The sequence below is a fragment of the Nicotiana tabacum genome, chromosome 11, assembly GCF_000715075.1.
Source record: "Nicotiana tabacum cultivar K326 chromosome 11, ASM71507v2, whole genome shotgun sequence".
In the NCBI taxonomy this organism is placed as follows: Eukaryota; Viridiplantae; Streptophyta; class Magnoliopsida; order Solanales; family Solanaceae; genus Nicotiana; species Nicotiana tabacum.
The window spans coordinates 81,051,278-81,074,371 of NC_134090.1; the positions used below are offsets into that span (position 1 = coordinate 81,051,278).

Sequence of the window (23,094 nt, forward strand, 5' to 3'; positions counted from 1 at the left end):
TGGTGCAAGTGAAATTCAAAAATACCCAGATATACAAGTGGTAGTTGAAAAATAACCACAATTTTAAAAGTAATCGAAATTTAACCACTTTTTATGTAAAAATATACAAGTGGTGCTTGTTTGGACTTTAGATTATTCAAATCTTGTAGTTGAAAAATAGCCACAATTTCAAAAGTAATCGAAATTTAGCCACTTTTCACGTAAAGATATACAAGTGGTGCTTGTTTGGACTTTAGATTATTCAAATCTTCTTCTGCCAAAGAGGACCAATTTTTCAATTTCAATTTGAAGAAGAAAAATGTGCTAGTCAATGTCTCTTCAAGAAGATAAGAATTATGCTTCAATTACCAAGGGCTACATATTTTTCTTTTCCATCCAGATGAAGAGATAAGGAGATAAAAACAAAAAAGAGATGGGTGTGAATGGTGAAGTTGCAGATGGAGAGATAAGTAGATGAAAAGAAGAGAGAAAAACAAAAGAAAAGAAAAAGAATGAAGAGAAAAATAGAAAAAAGTGAAAAAAAGATTGTCTTGGAGCTTTTCATGCGCTAAACCGAAGTGTAAACCACAACATATGCCACATCAGCTCAAAAGGTGCTATTAATTCCAATTTTAACAAATGCAAGGGGGTCATAGGAACCTAGCAAGAGTGCATCTGGTTAAACGAGATAATCCCAGGGGTAATTATGTATTATCCCGGGAAAAAAAAAAACAAAAGTAAGTAGAATATAGACATAACATATAGAATTTCCACACCAGGAGGGTAGGGGGTCTGGAGGAAGTGAAGTGCCAACAATTAACTAGAATGTCATAACAATATAAGTGCCAACAATAAGAGTACCAATAACCTGTCTATTCTCATATATAATATATATCCCTTTCTTGTTTAGCTCCATGAGAACTCTATAATTACTGCACATGATGTGATATCCAGATTGGTGAAGAAACAATATATCATGGTATCAATTCTTCACAACTTTGAGCATTGCTTATGAATGAAGTCCTTAATCTCAGAAATTAAGTGTGTAGATTCAGGTAGCTCTGGGAAAATGTAGAAAGCATGCACCATGGTTGGATACTCTAACAAGTAGACTTCTTTGCCCGACTTCTTTAACCACTCGTAGTACCTCCTTTGCCAATCTTGAAGGGAATCAAAACCACCTACCACTACCACCGTTGCCGGAAAATCCAGCTTTGATATGTCAGCGGCCCTTGGGCCGCTAACATTGATAGCCTCGTGGTCCCGGTCCATCCCTTCACCCGGTGGCAGGAATGCCTTCCATGTCCAATCCGTTCGAGTCACTGATATCAATGGGTCAATCTTTGCTAGTCTTGTTTCTGCTTCGGTTCGTTCCTCACCTCCGAAAAATGGTTGTATGGCCACCAGTCCAATCACCTTTTAGAGTCAGATGATCTTTCAATACGTAATTCAAATAAAAAGAATAATATTTGGAAGGCTGGTAATATTCAATAGGGAACGGGTCGGGTCAGATATAAGGCTGAAAAAAGATAATGTAAAGACAGATAAATTATCATACCCAACCCATATTTAATCTATACTATATTAAAAGCACGAAGGCCCTTAGCGAAATGTTGTTCGTCTTTTTTACCCTCTAAAAATAAATTTCACATAGGACATAATTGTAATTTAGTTACTTTCCTAATAATTAGGGTATTTGAATCACCTAAAATTTAAATATTTCCTTATTGAACTAAATAAGAAGTCCTAATTATTACCGTGAGTTTAAAACTTGACTTTCTTACCTAACATATATAAATTAATAAGAAAATGTGAGTTTCTTAAACTTAATAGAATACTTTTTATTTATGAAATAATATTTACATACAATAAAGGACTAAAATTTAAAACTAATGCTTTTTCTTTTCATTTCAAACTTGATCTTTATCACACATAAAAATATATTCTGAAGTTCCTCAATTATATGTTAAATATTATAATAAACATTTCATATAATAGTTATTTAATTATTATTTTTTTTAAAATTTTAGAGCTTAAAATTAATTAAATTTACTTATTAATTTATTTCTTATATGAACCATGGAAAAAGTTAAATTTTTTTTTTCTTTTGATTTTGAACTTTGTATAAGTCTAATGTGTAAACTATATATAAATGATAAGAAAATAAAATAAAGGAAAAATAAAAAGATTTAAAAAAGAAGAAGTACGAGTTCTTGGACAATAGCGTAGATAGTTCACTTTTTAAAAATATACAAGACTATTGCACTAATAATATTATTCAATATTATACTTTTAACTTTCAAAAGTTTTAAATACACTATTATACTTATGAGCAATGTTGAGCAGAAATCAATAAAAGACGTAAAATTAACAAGATAATTTATGAGATTCTTTAATTTTTAATCCATGTTACATTTAGCTAAATATGAGTGAGTTTATTAGCTAGATTTCAATCGTAGATTCTCTTACTAGCTTGTTTTTTTTTTAAATGTCCCTTTTTGTTTATTATTGTACTTTAATTTTGCGTTTATTTAAAGTTCGTAGATTATTAGTTACCTGAATATATGTTGTAAATTGTATCCTTCAAGATTATTTAGATTTTCAAGGTTCTTGCCCGTGAAACTGAAAATCTGAAATTGTAAAGTTGGAACAAATTTTAAGTTTGAATTATTTATGTTGAGGACTCATAAGATATTTTTTTTAATTATTGAGTTAGTTATACACAATTAATATCCATAATCATCTTTAGGAACTTACACTTTTATTTTATAACTTAGTACTATATTTTAAATATTATACTCATTGAGACATGATTCACGCGCATCGCGCGTACCCTAAGACTAGTACTTATAAAAAATGGAATAATCGACAGATAATATGGATATTCATATTATCCATAGCTTCTTTAATATGATTACTTTTGGGAAAATTTCTAGTTTCACTAATTTGAGGTAAAAATAACACGGTATAATCAATTTTCAGACTGATCATTCAAAAATAGCCAACGTTTACCAAGTCAATAAAAAATAGCCACTATTTTGCTGCAACAGAGACCGGTCCAGCATAATATACTGGAGTTCGGTGCACCTGTGTATGAACTCCAGCATATTATGCTGGACTGGTATACTTGCTGGAACTCCAGTATATTATGCTGGAGTTCTAGTGTACTTATGCTGGAACTCCATCATATTATGCTGGAGTTCTAGCATACTTATCCTGGAACTCCAGTATACTATGCTGGAGTTCAAGTATACTTATGCTGGAACTCCAGCATAATATACTGACGTATTTTCTGGGTTTTGAACAGTATTTTCGCTAAGATTTATCTTTACATGAAAAGTGACTAAATTTCGATTACTTTTGAAATTGGGCTATTTTTGAACGACCAGTTGTAAATCTGGCTATTTTTAAATTTCTCCCCAATTTGAGTATTTGCAATTAAAAGTTAAACTCATTGGTTATCCATTTTTCAAATGGATAATAAGAATCTTATCCATATTTTACCCATTTCTAAAAAGTTCATTCTCCAACTTATTTTTTAGCTGATAGTATAAATGTATAACTATTTTTTTATCTATTTCTCCGCCACTAATATTCAATTAGAGCGAAGCATTATTATCCATGTGGCTTTCATTAACTTATCACTTTATTTAATATTATATCCACTATTATTCTTTAATATAATATAGATAGATATATAAAAATTTTAATCCCGAAATAAGCATTTATTTTATTATAAAATATTGCTTGAAAATTTTAAATAATTTAAACTTATTAATACTATTTTTAAGTATTATATATTTACATTTTAGTTCTAAATTAATTCTTAGTATAAATATCCTCACATCATCTCTAATTTTATTTTTATTATTTAATATTTTTAATTCTTTATTTTATCTATTAAACTTCAGTTATGTGGCCTTATCCACATTATGACCTTTCTTTTCATGCTTTAAAAAAAATTTCATATCAATTTTAAATAAGTTTTATCTTTCTTTTTTCTTTACAATAAAATTTTATTTTTTCTCTATTTGTTCCTTATTTTGCTATTATATTATTCAATTTTAATACAATTATATTGTCATGTAGCTTTTTATTAGCTTGTTTGAATTTAATATTCATTTTCATCACATTCATTTTAATATAATACAACTAACAAATAAAAATTATTTCAATCGTAACTTTGTCTCTATAGCTCGTATTCCAAAATATAATTTTCTTATCATATTTAAAAAAAATCTCATCTCAAATTCAAAAATATCTTATTCTTCTATTTGCTAAATCAGACCATATTTTCAAAAATCATCATATGCTTTCAAACTTAACTTTACAGCACTCAATTCAGATATTAATCGTCAAAAAAATCTAATTGTTGCAATAATGTTTTCATATCATTTTAAGAAATAATTATTTATGCATAAAATATTTGTTTATCCGATTTGTCAAAATTAATATAACCTCATTATTCTTGTTATTGAATATATACTTTAATTAATATTTTATTTTTTTCTTACCTTATAAATAATTTTTTTATTTTATATTAAAAAATTTGCTATTTTAAGTCATCAAATCCTTAATATCTTAAGTAAATTATTCACTTTATACATATTTTAATTTTTCCAAAAGTACAATCGTCATTGGTTATTTATTATTATGACTTTTGAAACATCCACTCTATCTTTTTCGAGGTAAGGGTAAGGTCTGCGTACATTTTACTCTCCCCAGACCCCACTAGTAAAATTTTACTGGGTATGTTGTTGTTGTTGTTGTATTATTATGACTTTTAATTAGTTTTCACTTCTATATTTTTAGCTAAAATAGAACGAAATTGATGATTGAATATATATATATGATATAGATATACATATATAGATAAGACTTTTCTTTTAGATTTTGTCTTAAATGCGCAAAGTGACATTTTCTTAATAAGTCACTTGACTTAACCTCATACTTCACTACCCTTCTTTTAAGATAATATAAATATAGATTAGTTTAAAATATGGTTAGATTTTGGGTAAATAAGCTATACAGTTTTTATGGAATACCATTATTTCATAATTCCCAAATCTTAAGACTGTTAAATTCTGAAAAGAAAAGGGAAACGAAAGGAAAATAAAAGGGAAATGAAGGGGCAGAGAGAATCTAAAGATCAATATTCTTTACTTAACGGAAGTAAATTCCATTTAGTTATTGTACGCGTGGCCAGAAGCATCTAATTAAAATCAAACACGCAACCAACAGTGACGAAAAGAAGTGAAGGGTGCGGTAGGTTAGGTTTAATCATCAAGGAAGAAAATGAAAAATGGAATCGATATTACTAATAATGTATTTCACTTTTACTTGTCCGTTATTAACTTTGCATGCCCTTTAAGAAATAATAAATAAAATATATAATTTACCATAATACCCATATTATTTGGTGTATAGTTTTAATAAATTTGAAAAATAATTTTGAATAAGTAATTAATGCTAAGGACAAAAGAGAAAAAATAAATTATTTTTTTCTTGATATACGAAAAGTAATAAATAAAAATAAAAATTTATTTTTAGAATACTTCACGGCTAAAAAGTAAACGAAGGGAGTAAAACAATTAATGGAATTCCTGGTTCATTAAAATTCCTCACATTTTGTTCAAAGTTGAAAAGGTGGACACTTCGTATTGCGGGTTCTCTACTGGTGGACCACAATCTAAATCAAGACTGTTGATTAACAAGTCGAAAGGAATAAAGGGGAAGAGATTCGTACAAGTATCTAATTGATATTTCTCAGGAATTGGTTAATCGATTTAGATTTATTAGTACTTCTTTTGGCTACACATATCACTTTCCATCTTGGCTTAGCCAATATTGAAAGACATGACAAAATAGAACAGAGGAACATCTTTCCCAGTAACATTAAGGGGTCGTTTGGTAGTATTAGGAAAAATAATATATGTATTACTAATACTTTTATTAGTTATATACTTAGGGGTCGTTTGGTAGGATGCATTAAACAAAATAATGCATGCATTAGATAAAATAATGCATGCATTATCTTTATGTATTAATAATACCTTATTTGGTACACTTTTTGAACATATACGTTAGTTATACAAGTATTATCTTATGCATAACTAATGCATAAGAAACAATGGTATTAACAATGCAATGGATTTTAATGCATGCATTAGCTTAGTTAAAGACAAATTATCCTTAAGAATTTATGCTTGATTAAAATATACTATAATATTAATGCAAGTTTAAAATAATCCAAGAAAGTGAAAAATAAAGTTATATCCCTAGTAAATAAATAAATACTTGGCATATTTTTTTATAAATAAATATCCAGTTCTATACTGCAATATAGGTAGACAAATCAAATTATTTTTGAAACCTTTTTCATATAAAAATATTTCTCAACATATGTTTCTTTTAAAAAGATAAAGTGATGGACTAGTTATGCGTGTATTTTTGTAAACAAACAATTCTTTAAAAAAATGTGGAATGCTTTAATAAATTAAACCAAATAGTGGATAAGAAATATGTTAGCATAACTAATACCAGCATCACTAATACACCCTATTCAACATTATTCTTACACACTTTATCAAACGACTATATAGTAAATGACATTAGCAATATCATAGATTTTAATACATGAATAAGCATGTATAAAGACAAAACTACCCTTTCAAACAACACGTGGATAAGCATGTGAAGGTTATTTTTTTAAACAAATAATTTCAAAAAATTATGTAATGCATGTTATTTTTAATACACCAAATCAAACAGTAAATAAGAAACAATCTCAATATTACTAATTCCAGTATATTTAACATATCCCAATCAATAGTATTCTCATATACTCTAACAGGTGACCCCTTAATGATGTTTGGTAAAACGTCTCAAAGTGCTCCAACAGTAGACTAATATCTTTGCCGAACAAGAACTACTTTGTGAATTTTTTTTATCTAGTATTCAGAATTCATCATTAATTGTAATTCCCCCCACTTAGGATTCAATTAAGGGGAAGTGCTCTTTGCCGCAAACTTTTAAAATTCCCCAAGTTATTAGGGCTTGTACGAAAATCACTGAGATTGGCAATATTTGATGTAACTTAAACAAAAAAATTACAAAACCTATTGTTGAAGAATATTTTGATCCAAAAACATTAATGGAACATACTAAAATATACTTAGAGCCACTTGTGCATTTAAGCTTTCAATGCAAAAGAAAAAGGGCAAAAAGTAGAAGAGATATTTGAGCAACCAATTTTACTTTAAATAACTGACACAATAATAATTGTGGCCAGTGAGGCAGTGATAATTTAATATTATACAAAATATATGGTAATCCATATTTTTTGTAGGAGTAAAATATATACAGAAATGCAGACGTGGCATATGTATGGGTTTGGAAAATGAGAAGGATAATGGAGAGAGAGGGACCATACCTTGAGTGTTTTGAAGCTGGACGATGATTCCGACGCTCTTTTAGCCATGTGATGAGCGAGGTTCCCTCCGGCACTATCTCCGGCGACGAAGCAGCATGATAGATTCACGTTATCCGGTAAGATCCCCCGGTTCTTCTCGTCGTCAAGGAACTTCAGCACATCAAATCCATCGTCGTACTGCGCAGGATACCGGTGTTCCGGCGCCAGACGATAGTTAACGGAGACAACGACGGCCGGGATTTTCCTGGCAAAACGTCGGCAAACGGCGTCGTAAGCCATCCCATCCGCGCTGAGGTAGACAAACCCTCCGCCGTGGAAGAAGACGATGATCGGAAGTGTACTCATTTTTCGGGATTCATCGGTGGTGGGAACGAAGAGACGGAACCAGAGATGGCGGGAAGGATCGACGGTGACGTCGGAGGACTTAACGCCGTTAACTGGATTGGGATTGGCCGGAGTTTTGAGGGCGAAGAAACCGAGGAGGCGGCGGTTTACAGTGCCGTTTTGACGGCTAGAATAATTGGTAACGGCGGAGATGATGGATAGTGCAATACGAGTTCTCCAAGGAAGTGGGGGCGATGAAGCTGACGGTCTCTTCGATTGAGGATTGAGGAATTGTTCTTGCTGCGCCATAGATGCTAACCTAAAGAGCAAGAGAGAAAAACGAGAAATGTACTGTGTGAAAAATACAGTGGAAGCACAAGTTCTCCGTATATAATATGTTGCTCTTTAAGAAATACATAATACAGTATGACGCTTTTAAGGAAATACTACTTCCGTTTCAATTTAGATTAGTTTCATAAAAGCTGTATGAAACATAATATTTTTGTAATTATAAAATCTTCTTATTAAAATTAAATAGGTAAAATGAAAAGTTTAAAGTTGAATTATTTTCAAATTAAAAAAATATAAAAATATTATTTATTTTGAAATAAATTAAAACGGGAAGTATGTCATTTAATTTGAAAAAATAATATAGTTGAGCAATTTCCTCGAAGGTTTAAATTTGAGTGGGTCCTGAAGCACTATTTAAAAATGTACAATTGTAGTATGATTTCCTTGCAACAGTTACACTCTCAGCTAGTATCTGAAAGGAAGACTATAAATGTCGCATGTGGTAGTTGGTAATTTGATCAATAATGCACCATATTCTATATAATCAATGTCTCAAAATATGGATATTGAATAATATTAAGAAGATTTGAATCATATGACCATAAACTAAAGATGCGAATAACACATTAAAAATATTTTTTGAATCTTTTGATAATAAACGTATCATATTATTTCTATAAACGAGTATTATTAAGGGCAAAATAGTAATTTAAGAATTAAAACCCTAATAATTAAAAAAAATTAAGATGTACAAATTAATAGCATGTTTGACAACAGTAGTACCCCGGATGAAATTCCTTTGAATCCTATCAATTTGATTGGCTGCATGACATGACTAGGGATGCACCCCAGAGAGAACTTGGCTAAGGTAGTTCACCCAGTCATGTTCATAAAGTTGGTTTTCTAGCTAGCTAGCTTAACTTGCATACTATCAATGTTGAACCGAAAGTCCCTATTAGTTAGCCTCTTATGGAAGATTGAAAAACATAAATATTTTCCAAAAGAAGTGCTGGCCTTAATGTCCAATGTCCTAGCTAAGCTAGTTATTGTATTCTGTTGGCAGTTTGAGGAGAAGACAACTTTGGACTTTAAGGTATTGACCCTTTGTCCAGATTGACAGCTGAAGTGGTGTAGTGTCTCCATGATGGTGCCATAGTTTTTGGTATTTGCCCTTGCAAATATGGTTAGGTCATCAGCAAAGAATATGTATGAGATTTTTGGCCTAGTATGACTAATTTTGTTAGGGAACCAACTACCATTTTACACTTGGGCCTCAATGCTCATGGAGAGTCTTTCCATGCACATGATGAAAATGTAATGGACATAGGATCCCCTTGTCTGATACCCCTACTAGGATGAAATAATTCAGTTCTATTCTCTTCCCCCCCCCCATAATTTACCAGGACAAAGATAGAGCTTGTAGAGATGCAAGACATGATTAACTTTGTTATATTATGGGGAAATCCAAAGGACACTAGAGTGTCTCTAATAAAGGACCATTCTAATCTGTCAAAAGTCTTCTTTAAGTCAATTTTGAGGATTATGTTAGATTTTTTCCTTTCATCTTAGTGAAATGACTTATGTATTCATGCAAAATGATGGCATTTTCGCTGACCCACCTATTGGATAAGAAGTTGGTTTGGCTTGGGCCAATGATAGTAGGGAGAACATGCTTGATTTTGTTGACAATTATTTTGGTAATCAGTTTGTACATACTGTTGCATAGCCCAATAGGTCTGAAATTGTTAAGGATTATGACATTGGCACACTTGGGGATCAGATAGAGATAGGTTGTGTCTACTTTAGGCTTCATTTCTAGGGTATGGAATGTCTGATTATAGAAATGGGTGATCTTGTTCTGTAGGATATTCCAGTATCTTTGGTAGAAGAGAGAGTGGATACCATCAGGGCTAAGGGACTTTGTAGGTTTGAAAGAGAACATGGCCACCTTTATCTCACTACTCCTTAGTGGAGCATTCAGAGTAGATTGCTCTCTAGTGGACAGGGTATGAGCACCATAGGTTGAGCTCTGGCAGGGTGTGGATGAGAATTGGTGTTCACTGGTAAAAAGATTGGAGTAGAGTGTTTTTTTATCTCATGTTGCTCTTCAATCCAGTTCCTTACTTCATCCTGTAGGGCCGTGATTTTTGTTTCTTCTTCTCCTATTAAGAGTTGAGGTATGAAAAAACCTAGTATTAGCATCCCTTTCACCAACCAATAAATCCTACTTAATTTTTTCAAAAGACTTCCTCACAATTAAGAATATAGGAATATTCCTCTAAAAACTGACCCTCAAGATCCTGTAGGAAAGTGCTAAAGGTATAGGCATTAGATTTCTAAATGACCCTAAGTCTGGCAAGAATATGCTTCTTCTTATGAAAGATATTGTCAAACACAATTTTGTTCCAGGTCAACATTTGGGCTTGGAACTGAGCAATACCTATCTCTAGGCTACCACTCCCCTCATAGGTTTGTTGGACAATGTTAGAGAAAGATGAGTGACTACAACACGTGGGTTCAAACCTAAAGGGTCTAGAGGAAGTATTGAAGGCATTGAGCCATAAGCTGACCAAACATAGGGTAATGATCAAAATGGGTTCTAGAGAGGTGGCTCACATTACTATAAGGGTATTCCTGAATTCAATCATAATTGGCAAAACACCTATCTAGTCTGTGAAGCCCAGCTCCTAGATCAGGTGCTTGTGCTCAATCATCTTGGTTTCCAGGAGCACTAGCATGGCAGGCTTATGCAATTTTACCATTTCAGCACAGTGTCTCCTAAATTCCCCACTATTATCTCCCTAGCCTTCTAGACGATGAAATTCATTAGTAACTTGGGGTTGGTTTGTGATATCCTTTTCATGCATTTGTCTTTCCCCTTCACTATTGAGCCCTCCTAGTTCTCCATTCTAAAAGAGGTCTGGGTGGTTAACTGGGCCATCACTGGTTTTAGGTTCACAACTGAGACTCTTAAGTTTGGCTTTAAGGCTAATCTTAGTCTTACTTCACATATTGCCATATTTTTTGGGCATACTACGGTAAGCATTTCTCCCCTGGGCCCTCTGAACTCTATTGTTTCATCTTGTTGTAGGAGAATTTCTTTGGTTTTGGGCACTCCTAGCCTTGCTATCATTTTCTCTAGCTCTGTGTTGGTTGCCTCTAGGTGTTCGTTGATATTTTCTGACCTTGTCATTGATGATGGGGTCATTGTCCTTGCTGGTTTCCATGGAAAGAAGGAGGGACGGGGATCCCCTCCCCTAGGGAGACTAGTAGGAAGAAAGGGAGGGTGTGGCGTATTTGCTCCATGAGTAAGCTCAGTTGATCTATTGGCATTGTCTACTGGCTCACTACAAACTGATCTTGCATGAGTGTTTCCAACCATAGTTAATGGTCATAATTCAGTAGGGCATGGTTCAGGCTGGTTGTGACTATTTTATCCAGGTGATGAGGGTTTTGGATGACTACTGTGATTGGAATTATCCCCATTGTGAAGTTCAGGGGGGATGTAACACCCTGCAGAGCTATATCGAACCATAAGGTTGGGGTATGATCCGTGGGCAGGGGTAGATGATACCAATATTGGGGTTGGATCTTTCCCCCTAGCTCTGCATATTATTGTTGTTTGTTAGGTTGTTTGGTTTTCTCTCCATTCTTGGTGTCTAGACTGGTAGTGAGGGTTTTTCCTTTTGTCATACACCCCTTATCTATTAAGCAAAATCCTTCACCATTGGGTTTCCATGCATGAGGATTTCTCATCATTTGAGATCTTTGAGAGGCGACGGTGTCAGTCAAATCAACTGAGGGGGAGTGATGATGGAAAACATAGGGGGTTGTGGTATAGAGGGTGAGTGACAATGCATAATTAAATCCCTTTCCTCTTCCCAGTATTAGTAATATTAGTATTGAGGTTAGAATTAGCCCTGTTAGTGGTCCCCGCAAGTTGACTTATATCCGAGTTAGGTGTTATAAGATTTGTGGTTTCATTTTGGGAATTAGCCTAGACATTTGTAACTTAGGACCATTTGGCTTTAGTTACTGATTGGGTCCAACCCTACACCACTACAAAGTGGCAGGAGTGGTCGATACAACTTTTACCCATGAAGGTCGGGATCGAATCCACAGGGAGCTAGAATGTTTGGGATTTAGATTCCTATCTAAACTAGCGGTGCGTAGTGCTCTTAATTATACTTTCAATCATATTTGTTTGTTTGTTACTTCTAATTTTATGCTAATAAGATGCGAAATTAAACAAAGTATGAATACTTGTAAAGTTTTCTAAATGATTAAAGAGGCACTAGGGAAGTGGCTTTCTCCTATGTGAATACTTGACGGGTTCTAAAACCTAAGACAAAGTTGTTATGTTGGGGATTGCGATATAGTCAATGCACGAAACTACTCACTCTATACCTCTCGGTAGCTTGACTGACTTTGCCCTAATTGACTTTCTCAAGACCAATTTGGTATCAAAATTGTGCAAGCAATATAGGCTCAAGTTGGGTATTACTATCTCTAGGTTTAACCCTTTAATTGGGCTATCAGTCTCTTGAATACACCCCAATTCCTTGTTGGAGTGATTTTCCTAGACTCAAGCTCTCTTTCTCAAGAAGAACCCAAGTCAAAAAGGCACAAATTAGTATTTGCAACCATCAATTCAACATGGAAAACACAAATAAGTCCAAATATCAACCATCCATAAACATCTAAGCCTTAAAACAAAAGACTCATCAAATACCCACACTAGGGTTGAGCGACAACCCTAGCTAATGGGTTTAGATACTCATAATAATGGAAGAAATCAGATATTTAGATGAAAATAACCCATATAATATGATTACAAACTAAGAATTGAAGATTCAGCGTTAAACTAGCTACAAATTACTCAAAATGGACTTAAACCACTGTTCATGTGCTCTCCTAAGATAAAGACAAAATAAAAATGTGAAAAAGAAGTTTTTATACGAGGCCAAATTTTCTGGACAAAAATATCCCCGATGGAGGTACCGCGGACCGCGGAAAATGCACCGCGACCGTAGTGAGGCTTTTTAGCTTCATTTCTCAGTCTCTGAATCCGTCCACTGACGACAGCATAAAATGCACCGCGGCCGTAGTGGCTTTACTACGGACCGCACAAAGGACCGGGGACCGCAGTGGCTTCCAACTTCCAAACTCCCAGCTCTCTGAATCCCCTCTTCACGGACCGCATAAAATGGATTGCGGCCGCGATGAGTCTATTGCAGCTGCAGTGGATTTATGCTACAATAGTGCCTTGACTTGTTCTTGGTACTTGTGCAGGTTTTACTCCTTTTTGAGCTGGTTTTGACTACTTGTCATTTTTTTGACCAAACCCTGCAAACAAGCACAACATGTAAGCTTTCGGGATTACTTGTATACATTTTTAGTCCAAAACTCAAGCAAAAAGGAGTATAAAATAGACTAGAATCCCTAGTTATCAACTCCCCCAAACTTAAGCTTTTGCTTGTCCTCAAGCAAACAAAGTAATTCCCACCTCCTTAAGAATAAAACCAAGAAAATTCAGCTGACCTAAAGTGACCTCATCTAGCATCAGTTGGGACTAACAATTGCCCTCAAATCAAATGAATCATTAACAATATTCAACCTTTTAAGCACCATGGTTTTAGTGCGACACAAGAGCATCAAGAGTTGACTCAACTCATCAAGGAAACCCTTTCTACTACTTTGGTCATTGTGAAACCCACATTCATACTCCTCAACTCTCCATAAGCAAACCTCACTTTTAGGTTGTAACACTCAGAATGAGGATTGTAGAAAAAACACTCATCTCTCTCAAAGAAAGGTCACAAGTCCGGCTCTAAGTACTATAAGCTTGCCCCTTAAGTGAGTCACCACTAATGTAAGCTTCATTCAACTCAAGATCATATAGGGCTTTTTTGGAGATATAGTGAAGGCTTTTGGTTCAGGGTAGGAAATATTTGGTCTAAGTAGGTTTCATCTTCCCTTAAGCACTTCATTTCTTCATTTTGGCACATATTCTCTTGACTTTTTGAGTCATTTACTTCTTTCTTAGGGGTTAGAGAGACACACTGTCATTCTTTCTTCTTCATTTCAAACCTTTTTCTCCTTTCTAAACTTTTCACACCTTTCATCTCTTTACTTTTATTAAATCCCTTCATTCTTCTACATTGTTCATTCTTTTTAACTTTTTGATTTTCTTTCTTTTTCTTTATGCCTTTCCTTTTCTTCATTTTGCACCTTTTACCACTTTGTTGCATTCCTCGTCTCTCCCCTCAAACTTATGCTTTTGCCTTGTGCTAAGGAAAGATTGGGTGCCAAGATAGGGTATTTTTAGAACGGGTAAAGGCTTGTATCATGGTCTTTGAAAGAAAAAGGGCTATGACTCAAAAGGGTTGACTAGGGATATTATCATTGGTAGGTTATGGATGTTTTCAAGATATCATTCGAATCAAGGAGAGCCTATAATCACTTCTCAAGTCAAACTACACTTAAGATTTCGCCTAGACAAACATTCAGGGCAAGTTCTAGACTAATGGCATGGGACTTGGACTTGCAATTCAAATTCTCACCACACAAGCTATAGGATTGCTAAAGAGACAGAGTCGGAGGCCCACAAAAACTTTAGCTAAGATTTGAGCAACACAAAAGGTCCCAAAAAACTACTTGATGATTATCGGCCAACACAAGAGTCTCAAGGTCACAACTTTCACAATCCTATACATACTAATTTGTTTTTGACCATCAGATCAAAGGCAAATGTGTTAGGTCCAAGTGAAGCTTTGCTTGATGCACTATTACTCATTAGCTACTAGTTACACAAAAACAAAAAGAAAACAAACTCAAACCCTTAAGAAGATTTTCATGCCATCCATCATCGAGAAGAGCCACCCGGTTCACACAAATTCCACATTTGGAAAGAACCGTGGCATTAAGAAAATCAAAGGCTTATTAAATGCAAAACTCAAAATAAGAAGCTACGAAAATGAAGTAAGAAGCTATGAAAGAAAATGTGGAAATTAAACTGAATATGTCGGATTTAAACGAATATACGGGAATGAATATATACATCAGAAAGTAACTTTATATACAGACCAAGGTTGAAATATACGAAAAGTGAAATAAACTGGTAAAATTATATTCATACCAAAAGTGAAAAGGCATAATAAAATGAAAATAGTATCATATTTACAATCTAACATCATCAAAATAGGGCTACCCCCTCAAATGAAAGCTAGCATTGTCCTTAATGCTAACTAACCAAAAATAGCTCAAGAATAAGATAGAGAGTAAAGAGAAACTCCCTATTGGCTCTCCGTCCGCATGGGATCATGAGCCTGGGTCCCTGGGTCCTGTGACTGCTCGAGAACCTGTGACTGGGTACTGATATCCTGTGCCTGCATTGGGACCTGAGGCTGATTTGGGGCCTGAGGCTGGCTAGAGGAACCTCCTTGCGGGTCCTCCAACTCTATCAATGCATCATCAGTCTGTGGGATTACTCTCCTCCTCTTTGGTGCCCTCTCCATCTCCTGCTCCTGCTCCGGCTTAGTCTGAGCTGCTGGAGGCTGCTCATGCAACAGTAGGTCCAATGGTAGATGGTCCGCAGCCTTAATCTTCTCCACTTCTACTCTAAACTCCTTCACAGACTCCTTTGATGCTCGAGTCTTTCTCAACTTCTTTGTTTCCTTTGTCAGCTCCTTCAATGCTTTCCCATGAGTACCTACAGCCTCCAATATCAACTGCTGGTTCTCTAGGAGCTTTTTCTGGTTGTCCAGAAGCTCCTTGAGAGTCTCCTCCACTGAAGCTGAAATCCGTGGCTATGGGGGTACGGACTGAGCTGCCACCGAGCTAGAAAGCACAGATAGCTTAGAAGTAGCTGCATATATCCAGTTGTTGATACTGGCAATGGTTTGGCTCAAACGGTGGGCAGTCAAAGGGTAAGCTGAGGAGGAGGGGATATATGGAGCAGTGGCAGTAGAGGGTCCTGGGGCAATGTCTGGTGTAGTTGAGGGAGGCTGAGAAGAAGCGACTACTACTACTAGCTCTTCAGAATGGCCAGTAGAAGTAGTGGCTTTGCCTTTAGGATCTTTGCCCTTGGGGTTGTCATCACCCTTGAGGCTATACCAGGAGAAAGGCATCTTTGGTTTCACCTTCACATCAAACTTCCTTTTCTCCACATCCTCGTCCTCAAAGTACATTGTCAGGAAATTTGGAAAGGGGTAGGATCTATCACCTTCATTTACCACCCTTGTGATCACCCTAGACATAGCATTCTCGATGTTGATTGGGTATCCCGCCATGATAGAAGCCACCAATATTGCCCGAGATAGGTAGAAAGTTCTCATGAGTAGTGGGGTCCAGCCTACTGCATACGAAAGTCTCCCACCCCTTTGCCTCGAAGTTTAAAGTTCTCCTCAAAATAGGGACTCCTGATGTCAACCATGCTGGGGTGGTATCCTGGAGTGCCAGGTATTTTGCCAACCACAGATGGGATGCCTCATCCAATGCTACCTTTTCTAAGTACAATGATTTATCTTCCATTGGAAAGCCCAGGTAGTCATTGATTGTCTTCCCATCGAACTTCACTATCAAATTCCGCACCTTAGTCACTTTAGTGCCCTTTTTGATGTGGGCAGCATTAGCGTAGAACTCCTTGACTAAGTGCTCATTTGCCTCCTTGACTTTGCTTGTAAAATATTCCCAGCCCGGTCTCTCTCTGAATTGCCTCTTCACATTAGGGTTGTGAGGCAGAAGGTCCCTCTCAACGAATTTCCGCTCAAGTATCAATTTCCTCTTGAGCCACCACTCTCGGAACTTGTGGTAAGCAATCTCACTAATAAATCCATCTATCCTGCCAAGCCTCCGGGTTTCTAGTTCTCTCCACCCCCCTCCCTCCCGATTTGGGGCACACCCCCTCATTCTTCAGCAATGGGATCCTCCCTGGGTGTTGAAGTAGATGTTGCACTATCACTGCTCTCTGCTAAGCCCTCAGAAGACTCAGAAGAAATTTGAACTGAAGCTTGTGAAATCAGAGAGCCTGGACGTGTGGGCACATCTCTCAATCTATGCCTTCCCGGCCAGTCAGGAACATACTACTGCACTGAATCAGACTCAGATGCCTCCCAGGAGGGCAAATACTTACTTCCCTCTGATTGGGAAGTAGCTCTATCAGCAGCTTTTATTTGCTTTCTGGTGTCCCCAATTGCCTTCCGGACTTAGGGGGTCAATTCGATCATACCTCGTCCCCTACCCCGGGAGGACTCTCCTTTGCCTTTCTGTTTTTCACCTCCGCCTCGTGATTTAACCATTGTCTGCAAGGAGAATTCATTTAGTGTTTGTTAGCATCACAGTACTAGGAGAAACAATGAAAAATATAATTGAAAATAGCTGACTGCGGACCACATAAAAAGCAGTGCAGCAATAAAGGAACCACCACGGTCTACACAAAATGGAACCGTGGTTCACATTGAAGTGAGGTTCAGAATACCCACTCTCTAATTCAGGGCACCGCAGACCGCAAGAAATGATGTGCGGCCGCGGTAAGGCACTATAGACTGCAAAAAATCGATTGCGGCCGCGATCCTCAAAATCAACCTCTCTGAAGTTTTCCACCGCGGACAGTGAAAAAACCATCGCGGTCGCGGAGTGGCACCGCGGACCGCGGAAAATCCACTGCGGTCGCGGTAAGTATAACTCAGCAACACCAACCTAGGTTTTCAATATTTTTCTCATTTTTAGCCTAAATTCACATATTATCAAACCCCTAGGTAGTTAATCATCATTTTTAACTAATTAATCCTAATCTAAACAACATTATGTAACCCTACGCTACAAATTGAAAGAAAAGGGAAGAAAAATAAGTACAAACTAACAAATTAAAATAGAATAAAACAAAATCAAAGACTAGGGAAAAATTTGAAGTACCAGGAATGAGATACAACACAGATGAATGAGAATCAGTGATTGAATTTGTGCACTTAGGACGTGATGAACAATAGTTTTTCTATTTAGAGAGAAAATGAGCGAAAAGTGTAAATGAGGGCCTGAGGTCCTATTTATAGAAAGAGGACCTGGGACCCACGATACTTACCCACCGCGGACTGCACAAAATGCACCGCGCTCCGCGGTACTTAAACACATGAATTACTGGGGAGGACGTCACTGCGGGCCGCACAAAATGCTCCGCGGTCGCGGTAGGGCACCATGGACTGCATAAAATGCATTGTGGACGCAGTGACAACTTCAGAGAACCCCCACTTTTGACCATTCAAGACTACGGACCGCAATAAAATTTTTCCCCCGCAATAAGGCCATTGCGGCTGCGAAAAATGTATTGCGGCAGCGGTCCAAACTTCAGAGAGTGCAACATTTTTCCAATTTGGTCCTACACTACATCAAAATAGCCCTGCACACATCTCACAACCAGTTAGTCCAAAAGCAAATCCTAAGCTAAAAAGAAAATCAAAGAAAAACAAAAACAAACAAAAAAGAAAGATACATGGGTTGCCTTCCAAGAAGCGCCTGATTTAACGTTGCGGCACGACGTATGTTACCATCAAATCACTTTAGATAGATCAGCCCCACCACGTGGCTGCCATCAATCTTTCCAAGGTAGTGCTTGATTCTGTGCCCATTAACTCTGAAGACCTCCCTATTTTTGTTTTTCAAGTCAAGTGCACCAAACAGAGTCACAAATACCACTTCAAAAGGTCCACTCTATTTTGACTTAAGCTTTCCCGAAAACAGACGTAACCTAGAATTGAACAAGAGAACCAAATCACCAACTTTGAACTCCTTTCTATGAGCATACTTGTCATGAAGGTACTTCATCTTATCCTTGTATAAGGACGAACTGGAGTAGGCATGGAATTGGAATTTATCAAGTTCATTAAGCTTCTCCACACGAAGATTTGCTGCCACATCCCATTCAAGATTCAGCTTCCTCAAAGCCCACGTGGCCTTGTGCTCCAACTCAACCGGTAGATGGCAAGCTTTTCCAAACACCAACTGGTACGGAGACATACCAATCAAAGTCTTGTAAGCAGTCCTATAAGCCCATAGAGCATCATATAATTTCTTTGACCAATCGGTCCTATTTGCATTGACCGTCTTTGACAATATACTCATGATTTTCCTGTTTGAGACTTCATCTTGGCCACTCGCCTGAGGGTGATAAGGAGTAGAAACTTTGTGATTGACACCATACTTTGCAAGGAAAGTATTAAAAGCTCAATTACAAAAATGAGATCTCCCATCACTTATGATTGCTCGAGGAGTGCCAAACCTAGTAAAAATGCTTTTCTTGAGAAATGTAACAACACTCCGGGCCTCATTATTGGGTAAAGCCATGGATTTAACCCACTTTGAAACATAGTCAACTACCACTAGAATGTATGTGTTCCCACAAGAACTAACAAATGGGCCCATGAAATCAATGCCTCACACATCAAAAATATCAACTTCAAGAATAGTATTGAGAGGCATCTCATCTTTCTTTGAAATTCCACTTGCTCTTTGACATTTGTTACATATCTTCACAAGTTCACTTGCATCTTTGTACAAAGTTGGCCAGTAAAACCCACAACTAAGAACCTTTGAAGTTGTCCTCGCCCCGCCATGATGACCACCATAGGGAGAGGAATGGCAAGCCTCTAAGATACTCAATTGCTCCTCCTTCGGGACACACCTCCGGATCACACTGTCCGTGCAGATCTTAAACAAGTACGACTCATCCCAATAGAAGTCCAAACTATCCCGTTTAAGATTCTTCCTTTGGTTAGAAGAGAGTTCACACGGGATTATACCAGTCACAAGAAAATTAGCAATGTCCGCAAACCATGGCATACCATTCACCGACACAGAAAGGAGTTGCTCATCGGGAAATGAATCATTGATCTCTAGGCCATCACGAGGCCTCCCCTATTCTTCCAAGCGGGACAAGTGGTCTGCCACTTGGTTTTCACAACCCTTCCGGTCCACAATCTCCAAATCAAACTCTTGAAGTAATAAGACCAATTGTATCAGCCTAGCTTTGGAATCCTTCTTCGTCATCAAGTACTAGAGTGAGGCATGATTGATATGGACTATGACCTTGGCACCCATGAGATATAGCCGAAATTTCTCCATTGCAAACACAATAGCCAACAACTCTTTTTCAGTCACTGTGTAATTCACTTGAGCATCATTCATTGTCTTGCTCGCATAATACATCAGATGAAACTTTTTATTCACTCTTTGACCCAAGACCGCCCCAACCGCAACATCATTCACGTCACACATAAGCTCTAAAGGCAAGCTCCAATTGGGTGCAGTAATAATAGGAGTGGTAGTCAATTTGTGCTTGAGAAGTTCGAAGGCTTGCATACATCCCTCATTGAATACGAACTTGGCATCTTTTTCCAATAACTTGCACAAGGGATTCATTACCTTCGAAAAGTCCTTGATAAATCTACGGTAGAACCCCGCATGCGCAAGAAAACTTTTAATTCCCTTGACTGAAGTAGGGGGAGGGAGCCTTGAAATCACTTCAGTTTTAGCTTTGTCCACCTCTATACCATGCTTTGAAATTTTATGGCCAAGGACTATGCCCTCCTCAACCATGAAGTGGCATTTCTCCCAATGAAGCACAAGGTTGGTTTCTTCACAACGGGCCAACACTCTATCAATATTTTTCAAACATTCATCAAACGAGTCACCCACAATACTGAAGTCGTCCATAAACACCGCTGGAATATAGCCGGTGCATTACACAACCCAAATGGTATCCTAGAAAAGTCAAAGGTACCATACGGACAAGTGAAGGTGGTCTTCTCCTGATCTTCTAGAGCAATCAAAATTTAGTTGTACCCAAATACCCATCCAAGAAACAATAGAAGGCACGCCCAACAAGTCTGTCTATCATCTGATCAAGAAAAGGCAATGAAAAGTGATCCTTGCGGGTCACTTTATTCAACTTGAGGTAATCTGTACACACCCTCCATCTAGTGACAGTCCTGGTGGGAATCAACTCATTTTGCGCATTGGTAACCATGGTCATACCACCCTTCTTCGGCACACATTGCACTGGCGAAGTCCAAGAGCTATTAGAGATGGGGTACACAACCTCGACATCCAACCACTTGATCACCTCCTTTTTCACAACTTCTTGCATTGCCTCGTTCAACCTCCGTTGATGTTCCAAGGAGGGCTTTGCATCATCTTCAAGAATAATCTTGTGCATACAAAAGGCGGGGCTTATCCCCCGAATATCAGCTAAAGTCCTTCCAATTACCTTTTTCCATTTTTGGAGCACCGCCAATGTGGTATCTACCTGCATGTTAGTCAGACAAGAGGAAAGAATAACTGGCAAAGTTGAACTAGGGCCTAAAAATTCATACTTGAGGTGTGGAGGCAATGGCTTCAACTCCAACACGGGAGGTTCCTCGATTGAGGGCTTTGTTGGTGGCGTCTTCCTATTCTCAAGATCCAAAGAGAGTTTCTGAGGCTCATAAGAGTAAAAGTCCATTCCATGTAAAGCATTGACACACTCCACCCGGCCTTCATCCTCATTTACATCAAGATTCAACAATATCGCCTCTAGAGAGTCCTCCACATTGATCATTGCACTAGTATCATCAACTATCACTGTCGTGACAAGATCCACAAAAGAGAACACTTCAGAACTGTTGGGGTGCTTCATTGACTTGCACACATGAATGACCACTTTCTCATCACCCACCCGGAAGGTGAGTTCCCCTGCTTTCACATCAACTAAGGCCTTCCCAGTTGCAAGGAAAGGTCTTCCCAAAATGATTGGAAACTCATAATCTACCTCACAATCCAAGATCACAAAATCAGCTGGCAAAATGAACTTGTATACCCGAACAAGGAAATCATCTACAATACCAAGCGGCCTCTTCATAGTTCTATCCGCCATTTGCAACCTCATTAAAGTAGCCCTAGGTTGCCCAATACCCAAAGTCTTAAAAATGAAGTAAGGCATCAAGTTGATATTTGCCCCCAAATCACATAGAGCTTTTGCAAACTTTGCACTTCCAATAGTGCAAGGAATGATGAAAGCACCTGGATCTTCTAGCTTCAGAGCCATCGAGTGCACTATTGCACTAACTTGGTGGGTCATCTTGATGGTCTCACAATCCATGGATCTTTTCTTTGTCACAAAGTCTTTTATGAACTTAGCGTACCCCTGCATTTGTTCTAGAGCTTCCACCAACGACATATTAATTGATAAGCTCTTCATCATGTTAATAAATTTCTTAAACTGGTTCTCATTTTTCTGCTTCACAAGCCTTTGAGGATAATATGGAGGTGGCCTTAGCAAAGGGGCCTTGGCTTTAGGCACAACTGTTTCCGGTATGTCTATTACGTGTTCCCTAGACGGGTTCATGTCATTCTGAGTTTCCACCTCGGTATCTTGGCTATCAATCCTTACTTCCTCATTCATGTTCTCATCAATCATATTCTCAACCACCAAAGGGATCTCATCCTCTTGCAACTCAACTTCATCACTCAAAATTTCTTTTTGTTTGGAGGCATTCACATCACTACCTCATCCACTTCTTATAGTTACCGCCACTACATGCCCGGAATTGTTCCCACCCTTCAAGTTGACTACCGTATCACTAGTTAGAGACCCCTTAGGGTGAGTATTCAAGGATTGTGATATTTGGCCTAATTGAACCTCCAAGTTTCTGATTGAAGTATTGTGGGATGCCAACTGGGCATCAAAGTCAGCATTCTTTTTCATCATCTGTTCAAACATAATTTCAATTCTCCCTATTTCATTGTTGGAAGAACTAGGACATTGGGATGGAAATGGGGGTGGATTGTTCGGTTGTTGATACATTGGAGGGCCTTTGAAAGCCTTGTCCCCGATTTCCTTGGTTGCTATTGTTCCAACCACCCTGATTGTTGTTTCCATCCCAGTTGTTATTGTTGTAGCCACTTACCCTGATTGTTCTGGTTGCCCCAATTTGCATTTTGGTTGTTATCTCCCCAATTACTATTCCCTTGTTGTTGTTGATTTCCCCCAATTGCCTTGGGGCCTCCGTTGTTGTTGGTTGGAAGAATTGCCCCTT

General features: G+C 37.3%; 1 protein-coding gene across 1 annotated transcript; it reads right to left on the minus strand.

Annotated features, from left to right (window-relative positions):
- Nucleotides 1-781: 781 nt before the first annotated feature.
- Nucleotides 782-8,129, minus strand: LOC107825547 (putative carboxylesterase 18). The gene is made up of 2 exons (XM_016652418.2): nt 7,412-8,129; nt 782-1,395 (listed from the first exon to the last, which is right to left on the minus strand). The coding sequence occupies exons 1-2, from the start codon at nt 8,042-8,044 to the stop codon at nt 970-972; spliced, it is 1,059 nt and encodes a 352-aa protein (XP_016507904.1). The 5' UTR covers nt 8,045-8,129; the 3' UTR covers nt 782-969.
- Nucleotides 8,130-23,094: the final 14,965 nt, after the last annotated feature.